This window comes from Uloborus diversus, chromosome 7 (assembly GCF_026930045.1).
Source record: "Uloborus diversus isolate 005 chromosome 7, Udiv.v.3.1, whole genome shotgun sequence".
Classification (NCBI taxonomy): domain Eukaryota; kingdom Metazoa; phylum Arthropoda; class Arachnida; order Araneae; family Uloboridae; genus Uloborus; species Uloborus diversus.
Window position 1 is genome coordinate 125,076,839 of NC_072737.1, and position 27,764 is coordinate 125,104,602.

The window sequence follows — 27,764 nt, forward strand, 5'->3', positions numbered from 1 at the left end:
AGTGTTTCTTCCGTATTATAGCAACAGATACTTTAAAACTACCAACATGTGAATGGGCAGTTTAAAATTTAGAATGTGTTGCTCGAAGTCGCATTTAATGACTTCATAATTTCTCTATAATTTCAAAAAAAAAAAAACCCCTTAATATTGAGTAAAAGTGTGTGTCTACACACACACACAAAAAAAAAAAGGTTAAAGAAAAGAAAAACCTTGGAACTCGAGGAAATTAAATGCAAGACTAGTTTCTATAAATATCGACCTTCACTAAATGTTTCATTTCTTTTTTAAAGTTAAATATAAAAAAGAAGTACGAAAAGGTGTCAAAGATTGAAAAAGAATGCATAGGGAAAACGTTTTAACTACTCACGGCTTGTAAGGTTTTGAACGTGCTGGTGTATGTCTTTTGTTTTATCTCGTTATATGCTGTATACATGAAAAGTCTTACGGTGCGAGTTTCTTTAAAAAAGAAGTTAAGAAATGCCTCGAATCTTTTTTTTTCCCCGCTTCATTTTTTGCTTCATTCTTCAACTAAGTTAAAATTGCATTCTGATGAAAAGTTATTCCGATTTTTTTTCCCTGGCATAGCAAAATAATGTCTGTAATGTCTCAATGTGCGATCACTGTGGCAAAATTTCTTTTTCGGGAAAGTTGGACTGACGAGTTGTAAAATTTGGGGACAAAATTGCTGTTAAACATTTTTTTAAAAATTAGTTTGAAATAATAGGCTTACAAATGCAAGAACTTTTTTTTTTTCATTCGGTAAAATTCGTCTTATTTGAAAAATTGAGAATGCCCCACCAACCAAAGTTTTAGTTTAGGTTCGAGGCTCCCCTGTCTGCAAATAAATACGCTGAGATGAATTATTTCAAAAAAAAAAAAAAGGGTCTTAGAAACTGCACTGGAAATGTTTAATGCCTTAAAAATTTCACTGAGTTAAAGTACTGTTCTTTCTTCGTGTGAAACAATAGCATCCTAAATACCTTGACCTGGTCATTTACCTCTGCAAAAACGGCAGCGCTTACATCTTTCATCAATGATTAAATTGGAACACTCCGTTCCAAAATAAACAAATCACATCCGTCGAAAAGTATTTTGCTCCACTGATGCTCGCTGCCAAAATTATGCTTGGTTGGAGGAGATAACGGAATGAGAGACTTTTAATTGCAACAGCCGGTATTTTAACCCTATCTTTCAGGGTTAAACGCTCGCCAAAAAATAAAATCTTATTTTCTTTTCTTGATTAACTTGCGCAGTCTGAGTTTTCTTTGTCATCCAGGGACGCCTTTGTCTCTCCCGAAATCTTCCCGCGTGTTACAACTGTCAGTGTTGCGGCTGGTGGCGTGGTGTGTGTGTTGGTGAAGAAAAATTGCGATTCGAATCTGCGAATATTCCATGTTTTGGACTATTTTTAAGACTGCTATTCTTTTGTTCGTGTACACCGAGTCATTCTACACGGGATTAGTTTTGTCTAGTCCCATTACATTATATACGCCGTCTGGTTTTACTCTTCCAGACGCTTTTTGGATACTCCGATTAGAACGCTAGTTGTATAGCGACAACGTGTTTCGAAAACCCGACTGTGATTTAAGTTCTTTCCAGTTTGAAAACTATTTCTTTTAATTATATGTGTTAGCAAAAATTTCAAGTATGTCGTACTAAAACAGTGATCAACGTTGCATTATTGATCTGGGAATTACGAAACTAATTGACGTCAAGCTATACAGCTTGGTATTATAGTACTACTATTGGTATAAATAGATAAGGCATATGTTAACTATTACTGCGTCTTCATTGATTGCGTTTTGCTAACGTCATTCCAAATTCTGCATTAGGATTTAGCTTTATAGTTTCCAAGAAAAACTTTAACTAATATTGAAAACAGTGATGCACGTTTCCATAGGATTGTTTTTTTAGTGACGAAAATTTGCCAATGTTGTAACTTGCAGAATTCTTTTGTTGTCTGTGCATTTGTCAACTCCCTAGCAAGTGACGTTTTTATTTCTTATTGATTTCGCAGTCTACTTTATTACTTTCAACACCAATTGCGGCTTTACTTTATGCATTTGATTCTAGTTTTCTTGGAATTCCGTCATATCTAAAGCAAAAACAACAGTAGTTTTTCAGAAATTTCCTGGGAAAGACTTTTCCGAAGGATTTTCCAAAGTTGTCCGCTTTCTCTTCAGTGAAAAAGTGACTTTTATTACCATTTCGAGTTGACATCAAGATTTGCCATTTCATTTCTCGCAGTCGCTGCATGTTTTTCGTACCTCTGTAGCTAATTCAATTTCGTCGAGAATCTTCTTGTGGTACATATCATACAGAATACTTTCAGTGACCTTCTGTGACATTTTGTTTAGTGACTGAATTCGATAACCCTTGTAGGTTACTATAAATTGTGACCAAGATTTCAACAAGTCGCTTCTTTTAGAATTTCAAAAAGAAGAACCAACTGGTTTATTATTGCAACAGTGGAATAAATTTTCAAAATCAGAATTATTTTTCACTTTTGATTAAACTTTAAAATACCGAACAGTTTTTGTATCAATGCAGACGATTCTTCGTACATACAATACGACCGTTGAACTACTGTACATTTCTTTCAAAAAAAATTACGCTGTTGTTTAATGAAGATACATACAACCAGCAATATATCTTCAGTGCATTATTTTACAAATTTCGTATTGTGATCTGCTGAATAAAGGGTCATCGAACTTTGTTCTGCGCTGACAGATCCACCAATTCCCATATTCTTATGAACTGACCTTCGGATTTTTCCAAACTGAACATCAGTTAATAACTTAACCTATTTGGCTTTTCCGTTGATTGCATCTAACCATGAGGGAAGTAAATGACAAAGCGATGAATCGCAGTGTGTCTGTATCTAAAGCAATGAATGGCAGTGGGCCTGTGCCCAAAGTGATAAATGGCAGTGGGCCTGTACACAAAGCGATGAATGGCAGTGGGCCTGTACCCAAAGCGATGAATTGTAGTGGGCCTGCATCGATCACGAGTACTCATCGTTCTCGTCTTACTTGTTTACAGGAAGGAGGCGTCGTGGGCCGAGCCCGGTTCCGCAACCAGAACCGAAGCCGATCGCACTCTGCTTCATCCACGGATAGTTTTGGATCCACGCATAGTTCATGTAAGTGATGCTTTTCTATTCCTTTTATGTATAAATTTGAATAACTTTTAGGTTCAAATATTGGGAGAGGAGAGCCAGGGGCGACCCGATGGGAGGTCACTGTGACCTCCCGAAAATTTCCTTATTCGGCAAAGTTTGACTGACTGTACGGCAAAATTTGGATTTCTCTTCGGTAAAATTATCATCATTCGGTGGAATTTGGAGTTCCTTCGCAAAATTATCATCATTCGGTGAAATTTGGAGTTCCATCGGCAAAATTATCATCATTCGGTGAAATGTGTAGTTCCTTCGGTAAAATTATCATCATTCGGCAACGTTAGAAATTCCGTTTGGAAAAATTATAATCATTCGGCAAAATTTGGAGTTTCATTTGGCAAATTGAGAATTTCCGCCCAATTTAAGTCCATGGCGCCCCTGGTTGAAACACCTAGAAGCAAAGGATTATACCACAAAAGTCGTATACAGTGGCCCCCAAAAGTGTTCGTACACCTACGACTTTCAATGAAATAGGCTCTTATCCATTGGTTAGAATTAATATTTCGAAATAGGTATTTTATTATAAGATCTATGATCTATTTTCAACAAAACTACATGAAAATTTTTAATAAAACATTAAAACTTAATTTTTTAAAAATCAAAAACCAAAAAGTGCCGGAAATTTTATCTCACAAAAGTCTTCGTACACTTTGAAAAAAATGTCAAAAAATTAGTAAATAATCTAACTTTTTACTAAGTTATTATTTAGTAGAATATCATGCAGTAACAACAACAGCTCTTAAGCGTCTGAGAATAGATTTCATTGTTTTTTCTTTTTTTGTGTGCAATTTCTGAGTAAGTGTTCAGCCGCACTACGAGTCTTACTGTTTCTAGTTCGCTTTTTGTTTCAATGGTGTATTTTCGTAATCTGGCCACTAGATATCTCCATATATGTTCCATTAAGTTTAAATCTGGCGATTGAGGCGATATTTCTAAGCTTAAGGGCAAATTTTGAGGCACCAAACGCGAACGTGTGCTTTTTATCGTTACATTGATAAAAAACAAAGTTGTTTCCGATTACCAAATTTTGGGCTAATAGTTTAAAATTGTTTTTTGAAATATTTAAATGAACAGCATAATTCATTATTTCATCAAAAATTCCAAATTTCCAAGTCCTGATGCTGAGATGCACCCTCACACAAGAACACCTTCACGGACCTGATTAACTGATACAATTAAGTTCTTAAGATTAAATTCCTCATTTTTTTCTTCTATTTACAATTATACAACAATTTAACCCAAAATGTTGAATTTATTTTCATCTACAAGTAAAACATTGTTCCAGAACGTTTTGAGCTTATTTATCATTGATTTTACGACGGAAAGTGTAAGCTTACTAATGTTTTCCGCACGAACAAGAAAATTCCTACGGGAAGAGGTCCCATTTAATCCAGCTAATCAGAGAACTTGGCGAACAAATTTAGGTGAAAATTAAACGTAAAATGTTTCATTCAATTCTGCAGAAACTTTTTCAGTTCTGAAATGTATGTTTTTCATATTTTTTAACTGTAAACCTCCGATCACGCTTTGTTAACTTTGCCAGTTAGCCTTTTCTTACCTTGTTTTCGATCTGAGTCTTGTCTTTAAAGCATTTTATCAAGCACTTCGCTATAAAATGGTATAAATTAACGAATTTAGAGACATTTCAAAGCAATTTATGGCTACTGTGAGAGAAAAAAAAATCAAATTTCGAGCCGTGTTTGCTGTTTTCTATGCATACCTGCCATTTTAAAATAATAAGTAGAATATTTGGGAATAAATACACGAAAAATTGAACGCAAATGACTTTAGTATCATTACAATGCAAAAATAATAAAAAAACCACATATGATAATTTTAATTTTGAATTTATTCGAAAATATTTCAGTGTACGATGACTTTTGTGGCGTATTTTTTCTCTGTCTCTTCGTTTTTTGACAAATTTCAAAAATAAAATCTGGCAATATTTTGAAAATAACTACTGGATTTTATTCAGAATGGCATAGGAATGATGTGAAAAAAAAATTGGACTTCATATTCGAATTCAGTTTTGCGTTATTTTGGTTTTACTACAAAATTTCAAAGTGTACGAACACTTTTGGGAGCCACTGTATGTACTTTTTTTTAATTAAAATTGAGTTATTGTTCCCTCGTGGTTCTTTATACCATAATTTACCTAAATGCAGGGTTTTATGGTCATTAGTAAATGGGAAATATTTTTCAAACAATCTAAAAAACTCACATCTGAATCGAGTACAAGGAGGCGGAAAACTTCAACTAAGAAAATCTCATTTTGAACTCGGCTGCAGATGCGAATTTTGTTATTTGCATTGCAGTATATGTGTCATATTAAAAATTTGGAGCAGTGAAGCACAAGTGGATAGAGTACAAATATTGGGAGAAATTCTCAAATGTTCTGAAGATGAGTAGTACAAATGGTATTAGAATTTATTTGTTTTGGGCAGGTAAACATCAAGATAGGAAAATTTTTCTGGTTGTAAGCAGAGTTGCCAACTGCTACGAAAAAATCGTAGTTTCTACGAATTACAGCTTTAAGCTACGACGCTACGAAAACAGGTCCAAAAATTACGATTTTCGGGGGGGGGGGGACAGCATGAAAACTAAACTGATAAGTTCAGAAAATCAAACTTCTACACGTGTGCTGACGGTCTCTGCGCAACAAGCATCGATCTTGGTGAAAAGATGGATCGGTTTTTAGATCGCGACGCTGATCCAGTCATTGAAATCTTCGGCAAACAAGCGGAAAAAGTGCCCAAAACTCAGTGAAGAAGACACATTTATTTTTATTCCGTATTAATATTTTCTCTATCATATTTGAAATTTTTTAAGTTTCATTGTTTTTGTTCTTAATACTGTTGACAATTCATCACTGTGTGTGTTTAACTCTGCGCAGCGCCCCCCCCCCCCCCTGCAAAATGCTGCTACGATTTTGGATTTTCAAAAGTTGGCAGCTCTGGTTGTGTCAAGAAGAGGAAAATTTATTAGTAGCCACTTTTTTTAAATCTAGGTGTGACTTGTTTTTTTAACTAAAAAAAAGGTAACTGATCCACGAATTTGCTTTCATATTTCAGCTAAAAAAGAAATTATCAATTTAAATGAAGGTTAACATAACTAATTAATGACAGTAACGTCAAGCAATAACGCAGATGGGATTTGAGAAATTTGTGAGCAGGTGGCGAAGGGCACTACAATTTTTAGTCGCAAGTGTTTTCACCGATTGGCCACGTAATGAGTGGCAACCGCTAATCTTGATCTTTACTGACAGCGTAATTTAGAAAAACTTTTCAATGAAAGCCTTACCTCGGGTTTTAACTTTGCACGTGTTTTACTCAAAACTTTGTAAAGTCCTCTCACATCCCTGTGTTTCCCACTGCCTTAATTTCTTATTGCAAAAATAGACAGATAACAAAACGCATTTGTTTTATACGTAAACCTTTCGCCTGTAAGCCATCATATCCAAAGGTTCTCAAAGCTTTTATCCTGTGGACGATCTTGTGTGCTTTTTCTGATTTTCATAGAACACCTTCGTGGGAGTCTTACGGAAAGAAATCATGTTGAGTAACGTATTTGTATTTGAACTTGTAAACAATGAAACTAAATTAAAATTTCACCCATGCCGTTCTTAAAACAGCTAGGTGAAAAAAAAATGGCATGAAAATGCCATATTTCGTATATTAAAAACAATTTTCCAAAAATTGAGGAAAAGGCACTCAAACATATTTAAATTCTGTTTTTAAGCATGTAAACCCATTGCAGTCATGCACAATAACGTGTAAAACAAAGTTTAACCGCTTAAGTCATTTCTACATCCGTTTTTTATAATTAATTTCTATGTTAAAATAACGTTATGAAGTGATGTAATCCCCCAACAATAAGAAAATTAATGGGAAAATTACATCACTAGGCATGACTCATTGGGAATTGAAAACAATCGATTCCTTAAACGATCCGTGTTGACACTGATGCGGGATAAAATTTCTATGAAAATAAACAATATTACCTGTCATATAAATCAGTGTTTGGCTTTGAATCAAACAGGTTTGCGTAAGTACCAGATAATCCGAAAATGTAAAACAAAAGAAAAACTACAATTGTGCGATTGAAAGTTTGTTGCTATGCATTTTCAGAATTAAACGAGATGTTAAGTATCAAAACCAGCTTGTTCAGTTCATAAATTAAAAGGTTTTTATTTTACGCCTTAGTTTGATGCCCCTCTGTCATAGTCTAAGATCCCACTAGGCTTGACCTACCCTCATCGAGTTTCTAAAAATTGCTGTCATAGATGAAGAGTAAAAGTTGTAAATAAAACACGAAAATGAGAGCCTCTTTCACGTGAAAAGTGCCTAAAAATGAGTAATTTACCCTCATCGAGTTTCCTAAAATTGTTATCCTAAATGAAGAGTAAAAGATGGAAATAAAACGCTTAAGATTGCCTATCTTTTTTTGGGTCCCTAATCAGGGTTGTCAGGGGCTAAAAGGTGCCCAAAGAGGGAGATAATTTGCCCCTTGCCGAGTTTCTGGAAATTGTTGTCATAAATGAAGAGTATACGCTGTAAATTAAACGCTAAAGTAAGGTTGTCTACCTTTTTCCGGTTCCTAAGCAGGGTTGTCAGAGGCTAAAAAGTTCCCAAAAATGAGTAATCTACCCTCATTGAGTTTTCAAAAATTGTTATCACAAATAAAGAGTAAAAGTTGTAAACGAAGCGTTTTAAGTGTGGTTGTCTGCCTATTGCGTGTGAACTAATCAGGGTTGCCAGAGGCTAAAGGGTGCCCAAAAATGAGCAATTTACCCTCATCGCGGTTCTAAAAATTGTTGTCATAAATGAAGAGTAAAAGCTGTAAGTAAATCGCAAAAGTAGATTGCCTACCTTTTTCCGGTCCTTTATCAGGGTTGGTGCCTAAAATGAGTAATTTACCCTTATCGAGTTTCCTCATAAGTCACATAAAATAATGTAGGTAAAAATATAACAAAACCAATGGTATAGGGTTGCCCAAGCAAAAGTGGTCCAATCATTAGAGTCCCGCTATTCTAAGTTTCAATACTGAAACTTCGGAGTTGTTTATTAAATTACTATAATTTATTGTACGACCTATGCGGGAGCTGTACATTTAATCAAAAGGAAAAGCGAATATTTAATGTATTATGGTTCCGTTCTTGCTATCATAATTCTGAGTTATTATTTAAGTGATTTTTTTTTAAACCTTAAAATATTGATCCGGATAAACGAGGTTCTACTGTACTATTGTACCACAAAGCGATCAGGAACGAATCTTAGAGCAGGAATTAAAATGGAGGGAGCAAGTCCAATCATTGGCTTAGCAAAAACTGGCCCAAAGACTCCAAGTCACGACGAATGGTTGCTACGTTTTGCGTGAAACTAGCGAATGAAACCTGATTTCTTCCAATACTTTTCTTCAAAATCTACCACGTGACTTGGGGGTCGTCTTCACTCCCTCGATTTTATCTCTTCTCAATGGAAAGAATCCCCCTCATCAGGTCGAAAATCGCTCCCAAAAACCAATTTTACTTCAAAAACAGCCCCATCCATGCTTTTACCATATGACCACCATTTAAAAAAGTATGGGTAACAACAACTAAAATTATTGTAATAAATTACTTCGTCAACTCACATTGTTGATTAGTACAGGATAGTAATTAGTGCATAACATGAAACTGATATACCTTATGAATTTCATTAGAATTTGAATGGAAACTTAAAAAAAGAAAGTCGATTTACTTCAAAATCAGCCAATTCAAGTTATTTTCACCTGTAAAAAATAGACTGTACTGTTAATTAAAAAAGTTGACGCAAATGAAATTGTACACCAAATGTTTGTTAAGTAAAAAAAAGTTCGGAGAAATTAATTAGGCAAAACGTGAATTGTTTTTTTTCCTCTCATGTGTAATTAAAAAAAAATGTATTAAGAACTCGCTTTCATACTAAACGCCTCAAGTAATTGATATTTGCTTGGATTCATTGTGTCTGTAAAAAAAAAAAAAAGTCTGAGAAATATAAATAATATTAATTGGTGTTCAAAGAAACATTCAGAAGTGTGATCTATATTTAGGGTTGTCGTCTTCCTTATCGAAAAAAATCGTTAAAAAAACCTGATTTATTTTTATGAATAAACATAAATAATATTAATTAGTGCTTAAAGAAACAAACTCAGAAAAGTGATCTAAATTTAGTGTTGTCGTCTTCCCAATCAAAAAATCGTGTTTGGAACAGAAAATTGGAACTTTCATTTTCCACGCGGTTGCTCTAACCTGGTTAATGCCTCGCCTCTTCATACATGACTACACTGTTCGGTATCGGATTATTATTCCAAAGATGCCGGAGGTTCACCTATTAATCTGCTGACCTGTATGTTTTCGAAATATCATTTCCGTGATTCTTATTGCTTTCTATCGAATACGGACTGATTTGTGTTATTTAAAATATATAGGGCTAGCATAAAAAATATCCCGGTTTTAAAAAAATTGTTTCACTAGCGGTACCCGCACGGCTTTGCCCGTAGTAGAAAATTAAAAGGTCATTTGGTTCGTCTGTATATTTAGAAATGATGCGCTGATGGGCTACTGTAGCGGCACAACTTAAAAAATCATGTTTTGGGAGAAGTGAGTTTAAAGTCTTCATTGCTAAGGAAAATGCACAGGAAATGCATTTTATTTCTGCCATCTTGCGGCGTAATATTGAATTATGAGTTGTACTTGTATTGCTGCTGAAAAGAATGTGTTATTTTCATATTTACTCCTGTTCTTAGTTCAAAACGGGTGTTTTTTGAGTTGTGCCGCTATTGGGGCAGCCCATGAGCGAATGGATGATGGATTTCATGCCGTTTGGATTTCATTCAATTTGCTCGCCCATGGTTGCATATGGTAGTTTGCTCGTCCACGTATGATAATTTGCTCGGTAAAATGTTCTTAAAATTAGAGTAGAAGAAAAAAATCGAATTTTCGAGAAATCGCTTCGAGGTGCTCACCCTATGCTACGAACTAATTTTGTGCTAAATTTCATGAACGTTGGCCGATTGGTCTAGGCGCCATGCGCGTAACAGACATCCAGAGATCCAGACACACAGACTTTTAGCTTTATTATTAGTAAAGAAGTTAAACTATTACTTGCCACAAAAATGATACATAAAGAAAAAGATAAACATTCCAAAATTTTTTGGACGTAAGTAGCTATTTAAACGTGCACATTCCGTTTTTTAAATGTACATTCATTAAATGACAAGAAAATAAATTGCAAAAAATCATCAAAAATATATTATTTTGCAATCGTCTGCAATAAGCAAGCGAGCGTAAGGACGATAAATCACGAGGGGGGGGGGGGGGGGGTGAGAACTAAAATAAATTGGCATCATCAAAAATATGTAATTTGAAAAAAGTTGTGTAAAATTGTAATTATTTTCAGGTGTAAACAAGTATTCGAAAACACGAATATATTTTTTCCACGAAATGTATTTTTAATAAAAATGTGTACAGTTTTACAATTTATTGTTGATAATTTCATCTCCCCACACATTCATGAGTTTTTATGCACATTCATCATTTTGTATGTATATTTCCCTTCGTTAGATGCTTGAGATTCTTTGTATGTGCGTATGTGTCTCAAAATGTGTGGTAACAACAAACATTTTTTCTTTATTTTAATGTTAACTTTAACTAAAAACAAACATTGTGGTAGATTTATAAAACAACTAGTGGTACTCTCACGACTTTGCCCGTAGTTGAAAATTAAAAGGTCATTCGGTTCGCCTGTATATTTACAAAAAATGGATGACGAATTTCTCGCCAATTGGCTATGTTCATTTGCTATCCCATTCCTCGTCATGATAATTTCGTAATTTACTTGTCCATCTTATGACAGTTTTGCTCCGAAAAATGTTCTTAAAATTGAAATAGAAAAAGAACAAAATCGAATTTTCGAAAAATCGCTCCGAGGTGCACACCCCCATGCTACAAACTAACTTTGTGCTAATTAAATTTCATGAAAATCGGCCGAACGGTCTAGGCCAGGGGTAGTAGTCCTACATATCCTATATTTTCAAAAAAGTATCAAAAGTGTCCTATATTTCCTATATTTTTGCCAATTGTCTTATATTTCCTATATTCCCATAGTTCGTTATAAAGATTTATAGAAATTGACTATTGAATAGCCTTGAGGTCACTTTATTTGCACTTTCTCTTCCACAACTTAACAAAAGATAATTGAAGACTGCTTAAAAACGAGATACATAAGTATTAAATAAAATATTTTTTTTTTCGGATGACTGCCGGTACCTGTCTGTTTAAATTTTGTTATAAGTGTAGTGTATTTTTGACAAAATTTAAAAATTGATTTAAAAGAAAGCTTCAGTGATCCATATTTTATGACAAGCTCTCCAAACTATTGATAAAGCATTTTGTCAATGAATCTTCACTAACAACAAAATGTGGTGAAGATTCAGCCGTTATTAATACAAAAAAAAAAAAAAAGATCTATTTGAAATATTTAAATGTATGTAATTATGCAAAAAAAGGATTAATCTTAAAAAATTTTTAAGAATGGGGATTTGATGTTACTTGGAAGTCAATCAATTCATTTTGGAAAAATGCTATGCAATAATAAATATTGATCAGCTTTCTAGTTGCAAATGCTTAGGATTTTTAGTAGTAAAACTCATTTTGGCACCTTTCACAAGATGTAGCATCAGTTGAAAGAGGTTTGCCTTGCAAAGAGAAAGATACTGACATAAGAAAGATCATCTTAAAACATTGACGCTATAATAAGAATTTTAAGGTAAATTAAGATGCTGCAATTGGGAAAGCAATAAGTGTGTGCATTACCATGGAATAATTTCTGTTTTGTCACAATTTATCTTGGTGCTAAATACAAAACTCAAAAAGCAATGGAAAAATCTTATAGAGATGCATAACAATCAGAGGCAAAAGAAAATGTAGGTGTACCTTTAAAAAGAAAAAAAAAAAACAAATAGTGAAACTTAAAGAAAAAATTGATTCCGCGCAGATTGATTCATCTAGGCAGTCAAGGCATTACAAAATCCTTAAACACACACACACACACACACACACACACATATATATATATATATATATATATATATATATATATATATATATATATATATATATATATATATATATATGTGTGTGTGTGTGTATAATATAAAATATTAAAATCGCAAAAGACGTAATGCAGACAAAGATTAGGCAAAAGCTATTCCAAAATATAAATAATCAGTGATTGTAAATAGTTGTATTAAATGTAAATAGATGTCAGATTATTTAAATTTGTTTTAAAATATTTTTTGTGTATAAGTCAATTTTTTTTTCTTATCACATTATTCTTTCAGGAACAGGAAACTCATTCTAATTATAACTTTTATTTGGGTTTTTAAATTGTAAGCATTATGATTCATTGAAATCATTGATAATTGGTGCAAAAATAATTAGAATATATAAACTATGTATGTATTGTTTATTTTTTCACATCAAAATTATTTATAAAACATGTTCTATATTTGTCCTATATTTTTCTTGGACAATGTCCTATATATTACAAGTTGACCACTTCTAACTCTGGTCTAGGCGCTATGTGCGTCAAAGAGATCCAGACATCCTACAGACATCCTCCAGACAGAGAGACTTCGAGCTTTATTATTATTAAAGAGTAAAGATAAAATGATGACAGAATGAAAAAGACCATTTGTGAGTTAGTGAGAAGCAAAGGGATGCAAGTGGCAAAATTAAAAATTTGGAGATAACTAGTAGCCCTGGTAGGTGCTGCTGTACAGGATGATTTAGAAAAAAATTTCAATGAAAGCCTACCTAGGATCTGATCTTTAAACGCGTTTTACTTGAAACTTAAAATAGTCCACTTGCATCCCTTTGATTCTCACTGTCTCGTTTGTTTTATAGATGGTTTCAATTACCATATTTAATTTCTAAAATATCCATCGTATTTTTTGAACGAGAACAAAAAAGAAAATAATAATAATACTTTTTTTTCTTTACCCCCCCGCCCCCTTTGTGTTTGTGTACGAAACTAAAGAACTACCGTTTAAATAGGAAACACCACAGTGAAACTTTTCCTGAGTTATTTCTTCAAAAAATCGATTCGATTCTTAATACGTTTTCAATTTTCTTTGCTTCAGAGTAATGAACTTTTCGGAGAAGTTGCATCTTTGTTTGAAATGGAAAACGAGGAATCACGACTTAGACGCAACGGATCTGTTGCTCTTGGAGAAAATGTCGAAATATGGCGCCGTAAACTATTTTTAGTTCCTTAGCAATGAGATTTTGTGTTTCGTTTGTTGTTTTGTTTTGTTGGAACTCATCTTTAACAGCACTCATTTTCAGTGAGGTTGAGTGTTGTTACGTTTCCCAATTAAAAAACTTTAAAATAAAAATAATTTTTGAAAATTTGAAAATGGGGTAAAAAAATGAAGCAATCGTAAATCGTGTACTAAAAGGCGGATTTAGTGAAAATCTTTTTCGAAAAAAAACATTTTGACGCAGATTATCTATAAAAGATTTTCTATTTGGTTATTTTTGGGTTATTTTTTGAACGTTGAGAGAAAAAAAAAACATTAGCTACTGCCTAAGAGAAAGACGTGTCTAATAGTGTCTAATATAAATTCGGAATTATAAGTCGGATTTGCTATTGGATTAACTTGATAGGAAAGAACGTTTGACGTACATTTTGAACAAACCAAATTTTTTGATTTTTTTTTTTTTTTTGGGGGGGGGGGGGGGGAGTTTTTCGAACAGCTAAAAAAATCAGAAGATTAGAACCTACGAGAAAATTTTAAGAGAGTATACAAACTGAAATAAGGCGGATCTAATTCAAACAAATTTATTGAGAAAGAGCTTTTGACTTCGGAACGACCGAGAATAGTTAGCAAAGATTTAAAGTACAAACTTAGCCAAATATTGCCAAGCTGAGACTGGATTTAGACTCGCATATTTTGACAGTTTAAAACATGTTTCTTTAGTATTTAGAATCAGCTTCGGCGTGAATCCAGCGATAGCAATTTAATTGCTGTAAGTTAGAGATATATTATCAATATGAAAGGTGTTGCAATCTTATGAGCTGCTGTATTTGCCTAGTGAATTTAATTGGATATGTGTAAAACTGCCTTTGGTGATTATTTCCAATTTGTTTGGAATCCTTATCCTTACTAATGTGCTTGTTTGTTTGTAAATCTTTCACGCCTTAACTAACTCAACCGATCGTCATGAAATTTCGTTTACACATTGGCAGGGATGCCGAACAGAACATAGACAACCTTTCATCCAGCAAAAAAACAAGCAACGATAAAATTAAAAATTTTAAACCCCAACTGAGTCGCAACTGTAGAATCAAGAGGGAAAAGTGAAAATCCTTTTAAAGCCTTACATTATTAAAAAACAATGTCAAGAATTTTATTTGATATTAAGTAGAAACTGGCAACAGATTAAATTTTAAATCATTGCTTTTAATTTCCTTGTCGACCAACAATGAATTCGGTGATCAATCGCGTGAGTCTTAGCCGTTATTAAAATCTGCTTTAAAAAAACGTTATAATTCGAATTCTATGAACTACGGAAATTCCAAACACGTTCTATCAGGCGCGGAAAAAAATTCTCTTTATTTTGGTATTAAATTTAAAAAATTTTAACTGTTTTCACGGCAAAAATCGCGAAAACTTTTTAGAGGTTTTTAATTAATTTCTTCGTTAATTTATGTCCTCCAAAGATGCAACCTAGTTAAGAGCACTCTCGATCAACTCTCCTTTCGAAAAATTTTTTTTTCAAAATCGGTCCATCCGTTTAGGTGCTAGAGTGCCACAGACAGACACACAGATACACAGACACGTCAAACTTATAATCCCCTTCCTTTGTTTGTCGGGGGTTAAACAGTAATATTTGTTTGATTTTTGCAGCATTTTGAAGCCCTTCAAAAGTTTCACAATATGAACTTTACCCTGAGTTGGGGAGTGACTAAAACACCCCTAATTCTACATTTTAAGTCGATTTCATATTCTGAAACGAGGCGTATCTTAATTTTTGAAGTATTGTCTGCGATTTCTGGTCGCGGAATTGAAATTAGGGTTGGTTGGGGTAATTGGGACCACTTTTGAGAACAGTTCGTTTTTGAAACCTTTTTATAAAAATTTTGAAAGAAAAAAAAATTAAACTTGTCTTACTTAAATGTTGGACATTATTAACAAACAAAAGTTTATCATTATTTTCTAAAATAATGCTTAAAAATATTCTTAACGATTTTTTTTTTTTTAAATAAAATGCGTGCTCCACTTACCCCATAGTAAGGGGTAACTGGGTCACCCCCTTTTATTTAAATTTAAATCAAGCAAATCTAAAAAAGGAGTAAGGGGTTTTTTACTTGATAAAGTATGCAAGTTTTTAATATGAATTATTTTTTTTGCAAATGGATTATTTATGAGAATTTTACTGGCTTTTATATCTTAGTAATAGAAATTTTAAGATGAAAATTAAAACAATTACATCTGAAATTTATTGAAAGCCAATAGGTACATATTTTACTTTTACATATAAAAGCGTGTTGAATAAACATAATACAGTTGATTAAGATAAATTTTGGTAAATTAGCCAAATCAATAAGTTGAAAAAGAAATTAGAAACACTAAAGGCTGCTTCTATTTAACTTTAGCTAATGAAGAACTATTATCACTTCATCACAGTAATACTTCCAACATCATCTGAAACAGGCGAATAAAAAGTGTCAATATTTCTATTTGTTCTTGCAAGTATTTTTTAAAATTTGTATCATCAACTTCCAACAATAGAGCTACAAAGTACTTTACGATTTACTTTGATGTAAGATTCTCAAATACGTAATTAACAACTTCTGAAGTTTTTGTAGCTGAACCATCAATTCCTACTAGGTCATGATAGTTATCTTATGTTTCACTAATACGAATGTTTAGTCAGAGTTGCTTTTGAGTTTAAAATCCTCACTATTAAAGGGGGACCCACTTACCCAAAAGTGAGGAGACCCACTTACCTCTTATAGCGAAATTTTACTGGGTAAGTGGGACCCCTTCTCTAAAACATTTATTAATAATATTTTATACAAAAATTCTTGTTGCAGTATGCACTTTAAGTTGAACTAAAACTAACCTGGAAACACTTTGAAAAATGTTCCTTGAATTCGTAAAACTTTTTTTTTTCAGAATTTTGTTTTTCACTAAATGCTGTGACCTAGAAACAAATTCCACGAAACCCAAATACATGCAAACCAATCTCACCATGATGGAATTTAACATAAGTATACAAAAGTTTAAAAACTTTATCAAATTTCAGTTTTAGGGGGGTGACACACTTCCCCCAACCTACCCTAAATAAATTTGGAAATTCCGATTCGTTGCAGACGATATTTTCGCGTAGAGATGTAATAAAAACAAACATAGAGAATTAAAAAAAAGTTATATTTCTTAATAAAATATCGTCTGTTTCGTAATCATAGTGATTTGTAGAAAGATGAGTGAAAACTTTGTCAATACATTCAAAAAGAATAATGGATTTATTTTTCTATTTTTCTACTTGTAAATAACTACTGGAAAATGGCTAAAGAACAGATACAAAAATAAATTCTGCCGTGGGAAGATGAAGCGCAGTATCTGCAGAAATTAGGTTTTGAGATATTTGATGAAACACGTTTTTGTTTCTATACTAACAACATGATAATGTTGAAATTTGACGTTTTTTCGTGCTTTATTTTCTGCGGAGATGAAATGAGCTAGCTTGTTCCATAAAGTAAGATGACAAAAAAGAAATCAGAAATTTACAGTTACTGAGCTTTCCTTTCCACGGCAGAATTCAACTTTCTTCATGTTAAGTTGGTGTGTTTTTCAAAAGTTTATGATACAGTGAATCAACAAAGAAAATTAAATATTTCCACTAAGTACATACATTACTGATGTTTCATTTTTCCTTTATGTTTGGTAAACAATGGGAATTATTTTTTGTTCAAGCGTACATGATGCAGTGAGAAGCAAAGGGATGATCATCATGTCGTGTCATGTGCATTAGTACTGTATAACAAATTTGTTTGATAAAATGACCTACTATTTTCCTAAACGGTATTTTCTTTTTTATTTTCGAAAATCCGAACAATTTGAAAGTCCGAACTCTTTTGTTCCCAATTAGATCGGATTTTTGTTGTTCTACTAATAATTTTAAGAATGAATTAATCATTGTAATCGGATACCTTTTTTCTTTCTATTCATGTAAACTGATTCCTGGGCATGCTGTTTCTTCTTCTTTTTTTTTCCTTTCTTTTTTCCCTTATGTCTGAGATTACTTTCTGCAGTCAAGATGATTTTAGATGCTGAGAATGCTTCGCTTGATAGAGTATCCGGCCCGAGTTTTCCCGATAAAATGAATTCTCGCCTGGAAATAAAACAGGACTATCTGGCTTGTCTCAACTTCCACGACAGTTTTGACATGTTGACCTAATTCGCCTTTTGCAACCTTGTCGCCTCCTTATGGTGCAGTTGATAAGGTCGATAGTTCCTCTGCGTTTTGTTTCTATTTATGGTTTAAAACCAATATGGAAATTGTTTACAGTCGAAAAATTGGTATAGAGTTTGACAGTTGTAAAATCTTGGAGCAGGGGAAAGTTTCTAGTCGCAACATGTGACAAATTATTTTTTAGGTTGCCGCTTTTAGAGAAAATATCAGCGTCATGGCTGATCTCTAAGCAGCGATGAAAGACTTTTCCAACGACAATTAAATTTAAAAATAAATAAATAAATAAATATCTTCCTTTTCTAAACTAGTGAGCTCAGATTGCAATTACTAAAGAAATTTTTATATCAACTAAAAAAAAATTTCTGTAAACTTAAATGTGTTTTGAGGAAGGAGAAAATGACAATCGAAAATGAAAACAGACAAATGTGTTTGAAACAAAAAAAAAAAAAAAAAACTTAAGTTGAATTTGTATTTAAAAAAAATATCTAACAAAAAGTCTTTAATATTGTTAGGCGTTATGTTTCAGTATATTTTAACATATTCAATACTTTTTTGTTGGGAGCATTTGAATTCCGAGCACTTTTTTCCGAAATAAATTTACAGACTTAGAAAAACAAATTATAGTGCTGAATTGGAACAAAAACTTACCCTCATATAAAAATTTCGAGTAATAGGGTGAGAAGTAAAATAAGTAATTAGTTTATAGCAAAAATCGTTCTTGTTTTGTTTATTTTCTTCAAAACGACATAGGCATTCCTTACATTTTTTTTTTGGTTTTTTTTTTGTTTTTGTTTGTTTTTTTTTTAAATTTGAATTAAAAAATAATTTCCTTATAAAAAATTTGCATTAAAACTGATTTCGGTTACATTTACACATGTTACTTTTGGATGAAAACGATACAGATCTTACTGTGAGAATGGTGAAAGCTCTTCGACTTTTCAAAATGGTTATTCTAACCCTTACCTTCATTCATGCTATTCGGTGTATACGGGAGAATGTATTTCGATTTATGTGTATGCGAAATATGAACTTTGCTTTTCAATTTTCTCGCAATCTAAGACTATATTCCGAATTTTTTTCTGTCTGCGTGTTTCCCCTATGAAAGCTAAAAAAATAATAATAAAATATCAAAGAAGTAAAAAACAAAGACGAAAAACATCCTTAAAAGTATCAAGGCAATAACTTCTTTTTCGTACTCGTTATGCACCAAGAGATTTTTTACAAAGAAGATACCTAGTATTTAAAAGCAAATATCTCAGGATTTACATGCTCTTCAAATTCCTCGCAAGCGTTAAATTCTAAGATTTTTTTAACTGCAAAGTGAAGGGGGAAAAAATGAAGCAAATAAAATGAAACTTAAGAATTATGTTCCATCTGTTGAACGAATATCAAGCACAAACAATAAATAAATAAATAAATGAGCAAAAAAATTTGATCGAAAGTTAATAGTGGGCAGGGACGACTGCCACATTTTTACATTCCATAACTTTAAGCATTATATTTCTTAATAATTATTCATTTATTTATCTTTCTGATAAGGCATATGAAGTATCTATTAAGTTTTATGCAATTATTTTGCCACTGATTCTACAACACGGTTAAAGCAATTAAATTGGGAATTAGTTTCAATTTGATATTGAAATTCGCAATAGAAATAAACAATTTTGTTGAATTTGTAGGTGCTGCCATCTTTTCGAAACTTGGAGAACTGTTGAATTTTCTATGTGGAAGAACGAAGTTTTATAGTACATTGAACACTCAAAAAATTGCAAAATATTTTAAATTCACGCTTTTCAAAGTTGCAAGGCACCCATTCTCAAAAATTTTTAAATATTGTCGACTCTGGATCGATTTGAGTAAAGCTGACAATTAAATTCATTTGTCAGTGGCGCCATCTCCTGGCTGCGATTTTGTATTGAATGTCAATGCTCATAAATTTCGTTTTTTATGTAAAGGAGTTCGCTGAAAAACATCTAGTATCCAGTGCCTAATTATCCCAAAGGCCAAGTAGGCCTGGGCCTAGGGCCCAACCTTCCTGAGGAGCCCCAAGTTTTTTAAAAACTTATACTTAACATTAAAAAGTCATGTTTTTTGGGAAATTAATAAAAACTAATGATTTATTGATTAAAAACATTCATCTTTTAGATAAATAATGTTGAACATTATTTTCCATTGACTTGAAGTAATAGAATTGGGAGGGGGCCTCCAAAGCATTGTGAGCCGGCCTCACTTTCAGTTTGTCGGGCCCTGCTAGCATTAAATAATTTTAAGTTAAAATTCCTTTTGCGATTTTTTAAGTCTTTAATACCTTTTAAAAAATAATTCAATTTGATGATCACTCGTCTTCTGAAATCTTAAACTTTCATCACAATTGACCAGAATCAATAAAAAAAATATTTTTAGTGTTTTTATAGTTTTCTTAAGAGTATAAGAGTAATTGACATTTTGCACCCTCCTCTCATAAATATTAAACTCTTGGTTTGATCCTAGTCATCTTAAGGGAAAACGTATGACTGCACACCATGTGGGCAAAAATGTCTGACTGGTAATTCAATTAAAATATTATGTTAGTTTTCTAGAGATGTAAAAAAAAAATAATAATAATTTCACTTATTAAAGACGAATTAATAAGTGAAAGAAATTATTATTTAGGTGTTGTTAATTTTTCGCTGGAGAGTTTTTTTTTTGAGAGAGAGAGACTATTTTTATGGTATAGATTTTTAGAAGGACTGTTCAGTGGCGGATTTACCGGTTTTGGGTGCTGTTGCATTGTATTTTTTGGGCCCTTGAATCCGTCATTCTTTCAGTAAACGTTTGAGATTGTGACTTTATGATTCCTTTCGGGGCCCTTGTTTGTTACCGACTATTAGGGACTGTTGCACTTAATCAAGTGGGAATGTCATTAAATTCATTTAGATTATGTTTTTTATTTTCATTTTCGCTACTGTCTATAATTGGGGCAAACCGAACTTGGTAGCATTGTGAAGTCTAAGTGGGTCCTAATCACAGCATTAACACGTTGCCCGGTTAGGTTTGCCCCAACTATAGTAAATGCTAACTTTTGATTGTTATTATTTCCGGTGTATTTTTCATTTTATGCTAAAACTTGGCACATATCTTACTGCATTGAAAATTTAAGTTTTGGTGATTGCATTCTGCATTCCGGTATCGCTTTTAAAGTACTCTAATTTATTAACGAATTTTTCGAGTGATGTTTAGTTGTTTAGCGTGAATCAAAAATTTGAAAATATATTCTGAAATTCAAGCTGAACTATAACTTTTAAAAACGTGAAATTATCCGACTATAGAGCCCAAAAAATTAGGAAACAGAAAAAGTGCTCCAGAGTAAATAAATTGTTGCAGCTTGATTAACAAACTTAAATGTTGTGCCCTTTATAAATAATTATTTATCAAGGGCACAACACGTGTGTTCGTTATTTATGTTGTAAAAATCTTGAAGTGATTACTTTTTGAATAATTTTCCACTTAAAAATTTCTTTAACATTTAAATGAGTTCATTTAGGATATGTTTTTCATTTTGTCTACTGAGCCACCGGAACTATTGCATACTTTAATTCTACTAAACCATTGATTAATAACTCTGATTTGGATACGAAGTTGATCTTTACTGTTATGTTGTTTCAGCTAAAAACTCAAAGAAATATTTTAATATTATTTAGTGCCTTTCATTCTTGTTTTTAACTTAGGCAAATAAAATTCTTACTCTTACAGTATTAGGGTAGTTTAGTGTATCCTACGTTGTGAAAAATGCTTCGAGGTTTGATTAATAAAAAACACATTTTAAGTTCTCATGTCTTTCCGCATTATTCTATCGTTTTTCTTCTCGCTGGAGCAGAGTTCGTACGCTCCTCCAATACTCCTTCATTTAGGAAATTTTTTTGAAGAGCCCTTCAAACTCCTTTATTTTGGTTTTAACTCCTTCAAAACTCCTTCTGTTTTAGTTCATGACTACATAATCTTCCTCTATGACAGTAACTTATCGACAGTACTTTGATCGACAATTAACTTCGTCACAAGGGCGATTTTAATGTAGTAATTTCGTGCATTTATTTTTTTCATGAAGCTGTGGTTTACAAATTGATCATAGTTAAGTCATAAAAGTTGATGGTGAAAATTTTATTAGAAAACTAAAACGTTTCATAAGTGACGTAAAAACATGCTTAAACGGTGCTTGGCTATTTTTACAAGTTTAATGATTATTGTTTTTCCCTCTACCACTCTCAGCAGCAGAAGTCAGGTTGTCTAATTATTATTTAAATATTTAAAACTGCATAAGTAGATGTACTATATTAAGTGATTGTGTTAACAAAACAATTGTTTAGTAAATCGAAGTTATGATGTTGTAAAAAGGGTCATCCACAAGTGATGTCATGCTTTGAAGAGAAGACGGGCTCATGAAATTGTGACAAGGGGAAGAGAGAGGATGACAAAAAGTGACATCACACAGTTATTGTAACAATATGTTTATACGAAATATGTCATGTGACAAGAGGAGGAGTTAGGTGAAGTGTGACACATTGTGATGAAGGGGAAAGGGGACAAATATGTTGGAAAAAGTGTGACATCATTTAATGACAGCCCATTAGTACTCCTTCAAAACCTCATTTTACACCTTCAAACCTCCTCCAAAACTCCTTCATTTTATTTCTGAAATTGAGTACGAACCCTGTGGAGAGTATATCGTCGCCTCAGAGCAAAGTAGGATATCTAAGTGTTATTCCTGGGATTAGATGTCTTATTAATGCTCTGAGGCGACGATATGCTACTATGGTAGTATTTGCCAAAGAAACATTGCTCATTCCATGCTCTGTAAAAAATACATGAGTGAAAATCTTACCTTTGGTATCCACCGCTTTAATTTCAAAGAAGGTTAATTTTTGGAAAGAGGGTGTGAGCTTTTAGAGTGGAAAGGCAATTTCCATCGTTGTGTTGAAAGACTTTTGACAATGCCTGAAAATAGACATTGAAAATTCAGGCCGTTTTCACCAACCTCAATACGAATTAGTAATTTCCTTTTTTCATACTTGTCAAGATGTCCCGTCAAAGTTTAAAAGTGAAAATGTTTTTAACTGGATTATGTATCATTCTCTGTGTGCTTGTAAATCACAGCTACATTGAATCGAAGAATATCGATTTTATTGCGTGGTTGTTTAGCTAAAGTATTTATTTATCTTATAGAATTCAAGCTTGTGTTCTGCTTTGTATTAAAACTAATTACATTGAAACAAATCTTTCCCGTCCAATTTAATTTTTAATCCGTTCGAAACAACTTATTTTCAAGAAGTAGTACGCACAACACGCAAGCTCCTTCTATTAATCTTCCATATTGTTCGTGACCTGGCGAATTAAATCTTAAATTTCGAAATTTTATCACTGCGTCTTTGAATAAATTCTATCTTTTGAAGAACCTTCAGTTGATCGTGACCGGGAGAATAAATGTTTTCCGTTCCGTCTTTTAGTCGATAGTAAAACGATATTTTCCATTTTCCTTTTAGGTTTATTTCTTTGCCTCAATGCAACTCAATCTCGTTGGGTAAAACTGACGCTTGGGATTCTGCTTTTATTCAATTCTAGAATATTTCATATTTTATTCCTTGAAGGCTGTACAACATGTTTAATGGTATTTCTACCAAACTCATTTAATTGGTAAATTAATTGTTATATTAACAAAAGCAGATGGCGTTGCTAAATACGGTAATAAATAGTGACATGTGCGTGAAATTTCAAAAGATGTATTGCTCAAAAATTTGAGTCATAATTTAAAAATTAAAAGAAAAAGGTTTTAATTGCTGATTTAAAAGTTGAATTTAATGCTCTTTCCTACCACAACACCGGCACAAAGTTAGTTTACATATAATTGGTGCGTGACAGCGTATAAAACAGCATAAATCAAAAATGGCATATCATTTAAATTTCATAATTTACAATATTATTTATACATAATTAATATAAAACCATGTTCGACGTATGGCTCGAGGGAGACTTCCAAGAGCTGCCTTTTATTACAGACCAAGGGGCAAACGAGACCGTGGTAGGCCCAGGAAACGGTGGGGCGACCAAGAAGCCGGAACAGGCTATATGCCTAATCCTTGAAGAAGAAGAAGAAGATGACAATATTATTTTTTTTAGCTTGAAAGACTTAAATTTCGAGTGCAAAAATCAACCAGTAAACAGAGGTGTAAACAGAGGGAGCGGATTGAACTTTGGTGTGTGTGGGGGGGGGAGGGTGAGAAGGGTTTTAATCTCATTTGGGGGGCTCTCGTTCTTTTGGGGTGCTTCTTTGCGTTTTAGGAGTTGCACCATATCGCACGAGGGCAGGGCACCCTTTCAGGAAACATAACATCACAAAAAAATGTTTTGCGCATATTAAAGCATTTAGGTACAATAAATCTGTCAAAAACCATGATTTTCTCCATTGCTTTTTTTTTTTTTTTTGTTATTTGGAGGTGTAGAATTATTATTATCGCCAGTCAACAATATCACAATTCATCCATGTACCTATTATAATTTTAAAGTTATGTTTGTGCTTTATTTTTAAAAGCTTAGAAGTTAAACTTTCTGAAAAGTTTTGAGAGTTCATTTTGTTTTTATTTTATCATAATAGTTTCGTGCAGTTTTTCAGGTAAAAGCTAAAAAATTTAGTGGATCTAAATAATATAGATTTTATTAGTAACGACTTACGAAGTTTTTGTGTGTCAAAATGAAATACATCCTTCTCAGCATCCCATGCAACTCCTACTCAATATCATCTTATTTTTGTATGAAATAAATATAGAATTGGAAGTTTATTTTGCAACCGGAAATTTTTTTGGCATAATTGCTATGAGAAATATGAAAGACTTGAAATATTGAAAAAAAAAAAAAAAAAAAAAAATATTTTTCTAAACAGTACATGAGAATGATTGCATCATTAAATGTATTGAAAAATCATAAGAAAAGTAGAGACATTGGGTCATTGGAAAGCCAAATTCATGGCTCTTTCGTTGTGAATATTTCCTCTAACCAGAAGGCCGTAGGTTCGATTCCCTGAATTTCAGTCACTGCTTTTTGGAAACGAAAAATTGAAGCGGCTGTTCTGATACGTTATCTAACATTCAGTCCAGTTGCCTGATAGAAAGTTTCTTGATTTCTCACAGGATGTCAACGATTTTATTTTATTTTTTTTTTTTTCAAATCAGTGATCAGTGATTTTAATCATGGTTTTAAATCAAATGATTTTTTTCCCACTTAATCCATAAAAACGTCTAAAAACTCTAAATTTCTCTAGTTCCACCCTTTTTCTTACTCAACCCAACATATTTTCTTTATATTGATATTGTTCCTTTGGTTTGGTTTCTCCTTACTTAACTGTTTTTATTTATACAAATTCTTTGGTAGGTTTTGTCTAGCCTAGGAACCGAAATATTTTATACTAAACGCTTTAAACTTCTGTTGTACTTCAACTAATGCTGTTATATTTTTTCGCCCCCCCCCCTACCCGAAAAGTGTTAAGCGAAATGTACTAAATTTCTTATTCATACTCTTCCGTCATTTATTCCAATGTAATTCGCCAACTAAGGTTTCAAATGGGTTAGAATCCTCAACATGTTAAATCAGAAAGCATCTTAGTTACATGAAATTAACTGAAATCAGAAGTACAATAAATAATCTATGAAAAATGCCTTCTCTCATTCTGTTCTGTGAAGCATTAACGGGAAAATTAAAAGCGAACATTTCTTATTAATGTCTAAAAACCATAAATGAAACTAGTATTTTAACAGGATTCGTTTAGTGCTGGAGGACTGACGCTTGGAACATTTTATTGATAATAACTCGATAACAAGCAGAGTAAAAAAAATCAATATAATAAATAAACACTTTGAGACTCCATTACTCTTTTAATATAAAATGGCATTCTTGCTTTCAAGCAACTTCTCCCATCCCCCAACTAAGCGAGCCATAAAACCCGTTGCTCGCCGGAATTCCACTTTGGCACAAAGGGACTGAGATGCCTGGCATTCCCGGATTTCATCCGGTCATCCGGGAGTGTCAGGATTTTTATAATGGTGCTTAACGTAGTCGTGCAGATGAGAAAGGGATCGTTTGCCAAGTATTCTTGGTTTACTTAAAGGTTGGATTCCGAGCATAATCGTTACTATCATGCTGCTAACCTTGAAGGAAGATCGGAGGGAAATTGGCATATTCACACCTTTTCAAAGTGGTTTGTAAATGGCACCCAGTAGTTATCTATAAATATTTTCAGGGATGAACTTCGCCGTCTCACTAATATTGATTGAAAATTAGATATGCTATACAGTTTAATCCCATTAACACCAGTATAACGAAATATCCGTTTCAATGAAGTAAATTTTGAATCCCAGTTTAATTTCTACACAGTGCTTACTTAAATTTCATTACAACGAACATTTGCGGCCCCTCTAAGTTTGTTGTAACGGAATTTCACTGTATTTGTTTTACATTGTGTAATTTTTATTTCTTGTGCTTCCACAGCAGTGCTCATTTGTCTGTGCCATAGTACTATAGTGCAAAATCCTTCCAATCTCGTTTAAAATATTCATTATACTTTTAGATGTTGATCACCTTAGGAGTTAGAAGGGCTAAATCTAGAAAAACTACTCCAGTAAAAGCTATGTAAGTTGATCACTTACAGTGCAGTACTTCAGTGCTCAACTTAGACAGGTGGTCAACTTAGGGAGGTTTATATACATCACATAAGACTTATTCTGTGCCTAACAAAGTCAGTCAATTTAGACAGGTGATTAACTTACAAGGGTGACCAACTTTGCAGGTTCTACTGTATTAGGCAACTTAATGGGACTTAAGCAAAATGTAAAGAATCTAAAACCTAACGATATTGTTGACCATCTTACCTGTACTTCCATGCCTCAGGTTCATGTTGAGCCTTTTTACCTACCTCCTTAAGATGTAACAAAGAAATGCTCTAATAAACAATATTCGGAAACAACTGGCTCATATATGGTATCGTGGTATTGGTCCTGGTACTACAACTTGGTGTTAAGAGTGACAGAGGGAGCTAACTGCTGTGGCTCCTTTAACTTCTGGGCATTTAAAAACCCCCATATTCTTATGTGGATCTAAAACTTCACTAACTTGTACGTACCAAGTGTAACAACACCGAAGCCACAGCACGTGTTCTTAGCTGTGTTGACTTAAAGAGAGAGGATTTGCTGAAGATAAGCCGATTTGGTAATGAATGCCATGAAGGGTGATTGAACTCTAGAATTTGATTTGTTGCAGATCAGGAGGGTTAGTAAATATAAGATGATGGAGTCAACAATGTCATCATAATCAAATTTTTATACTCTATAGTGTGTGTGTGTGCGTGTGTGTGTGTGTGTGTGTGTGTTTTCCAATTTTGCGGACGGTATTTTTCTGCATGGAAGTAAAAATATTATTTTCGTTCTCATTTCCAGGTTTTCCCATGTGGGGCAAGATGTCCTGATTTTACCTTGTTACTAAGGTTTTCTTTCTTGATTTTCAATTTATAGCTTACCTAAAGTTTTACTTCATTTAAAAGTTTCAACTACACTTCTTTGTTTTGTTTTTTCCTTAATTTTAAAAAAATCAGAATGATTATGATTCAATTTTAGCATTATTCTCTGCAAGCTATAGAAAACTTACTGGAATACCCACTGCATGTGTTACTGTAGCTTTTTTGTCAGTTCTATCAATTTTTTATAGTACACCTATGCAGCTTCATTTTTTTACACATTTTAGAAGCACTTTCTCTATTATTTTTGTGGCTGGTGCAACTAAAACCTAAATGTTATAACATAGGCAGTTTGAATGGTTGCACTTTAAAAACGATTTATAAGCACATAACGATTTGATGTGCAAGTAAAGAGTTGGCAGAAAACTTTATTTTATGACAGTCAGTGTAAAATATTATTCATGTTTGAAGAAGTTTTAAATTATCCTCAGTAACAATCTTTTTTTTTTCCGGATCATTGTTTGAAATGCTTAATTAGAATATTTATGAGGTATCGTTTGACCTCATTAGCTTTAATTTTGTTTGTACTTCGCACTTTTCGGCAGTTAGAA

General features: G+C 32.9%; 1 protein-coding gene across 2 annotated transcripts in view; it reads left to right on the forward strand.

The window, feature by feature from the left end:
* Positions 1 to 27,764, forward strand: part of LOC129225584 (S-adenosylhomocysteine hydrolase-like protein 1) — a 297,465-nt gene that overhangs the window by 116,375 nt on the left and 153,326 nt on the right. For both annotated transcript variants that reach the window (XM_054860036.1, XM_054860037.1), the window contains exon 2: positions 3,043 to 3,142. In XM_054860036.1, coding sequence (XP_054716011.1) covers positions 3,043 to 3,142 — 100 coding nt within the window. The remainder of the gene's footprint in view (positions 1 to 3,042; positions 3,143 to 27,764) is intronic.